The 5,207-nt window shown below is 35.7% G+C and overlaps 1 protein-coding gene across 1 annotated transcript in view; it reads right to left on the reverse strand.

Annotated features, from left to right (window-relative positions):
• Positions 1-1,057: 1,057 nt before the first annotated feature.
• Positions 1,058-5,207, reverse strand: part of LOC107104574 (sialic acid-binding Ig-like lectin 13) — a 27,139-nt gene continuing 22,989 nt past the window's right edge. The window contains exons 4-9 of the mRNA XM_015404590.1: positions 4,823-5,179; positions 3,238-3,540; positions 2,904-3,161; positions 2,666-2,741; positions 2,115-2,154; positions 1,058-2,023 (exon numbers count right to left, since the gene is read on the reverse strand). Coding sequence (XP_015260076.1) covers positions 1,766-2,023; positions 2,115-2,154; positions 2,666-2,741; positions 2,904-3,161; positions 3,238-3,540; positions 4,823-5,179 — 1,292 coding nt within the window. The 3' untranslated portion in view covers positions 1,058-1,765. The remainder of the gene's footprint in view (positions 2,024-2,114; positions 2,155-2,665; positions 2,742-2,903; positions 3,162-3,237; positions 3,541-4,822; positions 5,180-5,207) is intronic.

The raw sequence follows: 5,207 nt of genomic DNA on the forward strand, positions 1-5,207 counted from the left end.
TAAACATTCTGGATTTCTTGAAATGATTCATTCATATTCCTATTGTTCCTGGTCATTATTTTTATAATTTTGACTATGAATGACATGTATGTCAGATATCATAAACACATATTCAGTCAAGCTGATAAAGGTCAAAATGGCCACTTAAAATATCTAAACATTTCTAGGTATATAGAACTTAATCCTTACATGTACAGTTTAGGTTTTTACTTTCTGAAATTCAGTTTATGCTGGCAAAAACGTGATTTAGAACATCTTTTATTAGAGTTCAGTTTTTCGTGATATACAAATGGAACAACACAGAGGAGAGTGCTTTTAATAAATGCTCTGTCTTTTAAACAATTTTAAAAATTCTTTTTCAAAATTCTGCATTAACATCTCTAGTTCCAGTGGGTTGAAATAGACACTCCCTGTTGCCTGTTGTCATGGTGACTCGTCAAATCGGTGCTTCACTGATATTGGCTTTTAATACTTGTTACACGCATGTTTAACTCTGAGTGGACCTACTTAGAGTTGATTAAACTAATTCATAGCAGCCGTTGTGAAACCCAAAACTAAGACTTCCCGGGCTTATGCTAGATTAATTAGAGTTGAGGATTTTAATCTGAGTTTGTTAAACCTGCTTAACAAACACCTGGTGTCGGTGAGACTTAACAAAAAGCCTCCCTCTTCTCTGTTATATTTTCTGAGCCGATTCTATATATGCAGCTATGGGTTGTTAAAAGTTGTACCTATATAAGTCTTGACCAAATAACGCAATTTTCTGGGACACTGCACGAAAAGTTTATTCCAAGACTATTGCCTCATTTACACTAGCCCTCTGAAATGATCTGTGCCGAGTTCAGACCGCGTTTGGATCAGGTAACCATGCTAAGCTTGGTTGTTACAACCATCTACACATCATAGCACAGCATAGCACAGCTCTCAAGACGGTAATTACACAAAAAAACAAAAATGGCGGCGCCCTTGACATTCAGGAACTTGTGTGCCCAGATAGAGTCCTCTGCCAAATGTGCAATGAGAGCATCAATCTGGGCATCATTCCAGGTCACACCACGCTCTTTCAATGTAATTTATCATTAATAGGTTGAGAATAAGTTTGTGTTGGGAACAGGTGAAGAGATCTATGAATTGTACAGCCGGACAGACATGAGTCAGCTGACTGTAAATAGGAGTTGAGTCTGCTCTTGTGCTCCTGGATATAAGAGAACCGAGCCAAAACTAATGCTAGATTTAGCACGGTTCGGTTGTGTCTGGCACGGTCCCGTTCAATTGCCTTCCATTTACATTTAACAGTTATCTTGTTCACCCTGCTACAACCGTTCTCGGCAGAGTTTCAAAAGGGTAGTGTAAATGGGAAGATTTTCAGACTCCAAACAATGAGAACATTCAAAACAAGGCTGCCAGAAAAAAATGACGTCTTCTTGCTACTGTACATGTGTCTAACAAGCTTTAACCAGCCACTGACTGTGGTCCAAAGCTTAAAACGTGATGTCTAAAAAAGGAAACACATTTTACAGACAACGTGGGCTTTTACAGACAACCCAACATTATGCAAGGGTCTGGTTAAAGGAGGAAGTGTGGTAACAAGACAGCTTTTCTTTTTTTTTCTTCAACCGGAGCTTGCAAGCTCCAGTTCGATGATGTGCTATTTATCAAACTGATGCATATAAAAAGGACTTTTCTTAATTTGAGCATTTGACATATTATATAGGACAATGGATATTTTTATCCTACTTTGACTCAGATTTTTTGGGGGATAGGTTTAAGTATGATTTCTGTGAAGTTTTTTTACATTCACTTGAGCATAAAGATCCTCTGGTCTATCGTGAGTTCGTGTTGAGCTGTTTCCTGCGTTTGATGCTTTGACTTGTGCATAAACCGTTTCCTGTTCCCCACAGTCTTGCAGTGAGACAGTAGAAGCTTCTGGTTCCTTCTTACAGAAGTTTACCTGCCCATAATGGATTTCTTCTTCTGGTATATCAGCTGCCTTTTCAACATCAGCCTCTTCACCTGTTTGATTCTGGAAAAAAAAAAATATTGATGTTATTAAACACCTTTAAATGAGAACTTGCAGCAGTATTGCTTTGAACAGAAGACTAAAAGTTCCCCACCTGAGTCTGTTTTGGATTTGAACGTTTGGACTTAAAGCACCTGGAAGACATTAGAGACAAGTGTTTTAGAGGAAAGTATAAAGACGCAGACTGAAAGTCTGAAAAATCAAGTCTGGTCTAAATATGCATTTTAGTATAAACATTATTAAAACTAGATTTGGTTAAAAGTTGGTGGAATTTGCTGAAGAAACTAAAAAAAAATTTTTATGTTAATAACTTTTTTATTTTTTTATTTTAGAAATAAAACATGATCATAGAAATTTTTTTTGAGTCTTCCCCATCTTGTTTTCTATGAATTGACAGACATTTGATACGTTTTCCCCATAATCAGAATATATTCATATTTCATATTTCACCTTAGAAATATCTGTCAAAACAGATTTTTCTTGTTTGGTTTAAAGTAAGAGCCTTTTAAAATTTAAAAGTTATCAAATAGTTAGAGAAAGACATGTTGCTTAAGAACAGTGTTCAGTAGCAATAGGTAATAAGAGAATTTCATCTGTTTATATTGTTATGGATCTGATTAAACAGCATTAGTTGCCTATACTTACCAAATCATTATCATCAATAAGATGAGCACAATGACAATAATACCTGCAAGAAGCAGAGTCAAAAATAGAGGGTTTCCTGTGCCAAAAGAAAGAAAATACAAGTGGGTTTTGAAAATTGCAAATACATAGAGCTGATATATATAACCACTGAAACCAATGAGGTTCAAGTTATTTAAATAAAGCAAACAAAGGAAATAATAAGTAATATACATATCCTGAATATTTTCAGAAAAAATACCTTTAATATCTAGGATGATCACTGCTGATCTCTGAGTCCCCAGATCATTTCTAGCCTCACAGTAATACTCTCCTCCCTCAGTAACATTGAAGCTGTAAACCTGCCCCACAGATACATTAATGGCTCCATGTTTGCTGTTCCTGAACCAGGTGAAGCTGGCAGGAGGCTTGGCTCTGCTGGAGCAGCTCAGCTCCACCCAGCTACCTGCTGACACCAAACCTGATGGACTGATGGATGCTGAGGTGTCTTTAGGAGCATCTGAGGAAAATGGGACACACATTAACTTTATTGATCAGAAACAGCTGAACCATGACGTGCTGACAGGATCACTAACATGAAACACTGAGAGTCACTTCTGTCTCTGCTGTCTTGTTTCCTCCATTCACAGGATATCTGGCAGAACAGCTGATGTTGTATCCATCATGTGTGTCTGACAGACTGATGGTCTTTTGGATTTTAGTTGTAAAAGTTCCATCTGTGTTTTTCTCTGTTTGTCTCTCAGAGTCTTGTTGGAGATTCCAGGTGAGTTCAGGAGGTGAGTGTGGACAGGGAGTCACAGCTGAGCAGCTTATATTGACAGACTGATGCTCCTTCAGATCACCAACAGGGATATTAATGCTGGGACTCCAAGGAGAATCTATCCATAGACAATTGAAACAACAGTCCATGTTTAAAAATAATTATTATTATCTCATACAGTTTATACCCAGGCACTGAAGGTGCTTTCTTCATAAAGTGTTTAGAATGTAACAATCAAATCAGTAAATTTGACATGGCAAAATTAATTACTAGATGGTCATTGGGGTCTGGAACATTTAACTTACACCTTTAACTATAAGATAAAACAATATATCACACTGTTTATTGGTGAAAAGCAGAAAAAATCTGGACATCTTAAAATATGAAGCAAGAAGCTAACTTTTAAAGAGAACTATAACATCTATTATATAATATAATATGAAGCACAAGTTTGTATCTCTGTCAGAAATACAACATTGGTTCATTAACTTTAATGATTAAGTATCTTTACAATGAGTCAATATATCCCAATTTATTCCTGCTTAGAAGTAAATCATCGTTTTTTTTACCAAAGTTGAAAAATTTAGGTTCCGCTAGATTCAGTTGGTTAAAGGCCACAGTGACTATATGTTGCTTTGGACCTAAATAATTTGGGTCTAAAATATCTAAATTTTATGTCAGATGACTTTGATCTTAAAAACCTGGAAAAATTTCACAAGATATCTTGTCAAAGTAAGACTGAAAACCTTTAGTTTTAACAGCTTAGATTGCATCAACGGCATCTTTATTGACGTCATTAAAATTACTCAACGAACTGAAGCTGATCAAAATTGCTGCTCAGGTTTGTTTCTTAAATTTCTGCTCTGGCCTTGTGTTTGTTAAACAGTTTTTAAAAATATGTTATAAAATACATTTCCGGTTGCTGCTGTGTTCTGAATTAAATTTGATCCCTCATGTTTGCATAGAAGAAGTTTTAATTTCTGTGCTATTAAGCTCTAGAATAAACATAAATAATCTGTTAATTCCTTTAAGTTTTATACAGAAGCTTTTGTTCAAAGACTAATTCATATGTTTCTGTTTAAAATCAAACTTGACTTTTAACTTTTAATTCAACTTGCCACCAGCCACCACTTTTGGAAGGCTACTGTTATCTGATGCCTTTGTTCTTATGCATAAATTCACTGTTCTTTTGTTTAAATCATTCTGGGTTGTATTTTGTATGAATTATTTTAAGGTTATTGCCTTTTTAACTTGCTTTTAAAAACTGAAGTAACTAAAAGAGCTGGGGGAAGGTCTGGCACAACAATAAAAACAAAGTTGCGCAAGGTAATGTAGCTGTCTAGGATAAAAGTGTTTAATTTTATTCTTAATCTAACGCTGCTTTAAAGAAAACAACTTACCTTTAACTTTTACTTGAAGAGGATCAGCACAAGCTGTAGCCCTGTCACCGCTGATTTCAATTCTGAAGAAGTATGTGCCTTCATTACTTGTGTTAACATTAGAAAACAGAGTGGTGCAGTTTTTCTGACTTAGGTTTCCAATAATTTCTATTGGATATTTGTTAACTCCATTGTAAGTGTCGAAGATATTCTTAGGACTTTTAATCCACACTCCAGAAGTTACTTCATTGATTTTAAAGGAATTCTCTCCTTTAAAGCTGCAAGGGACTTGCAAACAAGATCCACTCAGTGCCTCATTCAGGGCGGGTGTAATAATAGAGATGCCTGGTGACGCGCCACCACAATCTGCCAAAACACCTGTAAAAACAAACTAATGATGGAAATA

Source organism: Cyprinodon variegatus, unplaced genomic scaffold (assembly GCF_000732505.1).
Source record: "Cyprinodon variegatus isolate N-32 unplaced genomic scaffold, C_variegatus-1.0 Scaffold1797, whole genome shotgun sequence".
NCBI classification, from domain to species: domain Eukaryota; kingdom Metazoa; phylum Chordata; class Actinopteri; order Cyprinodontiformes; family Cyprinodontidae; genus Cyprinodon; species Cyprinodon variegatus.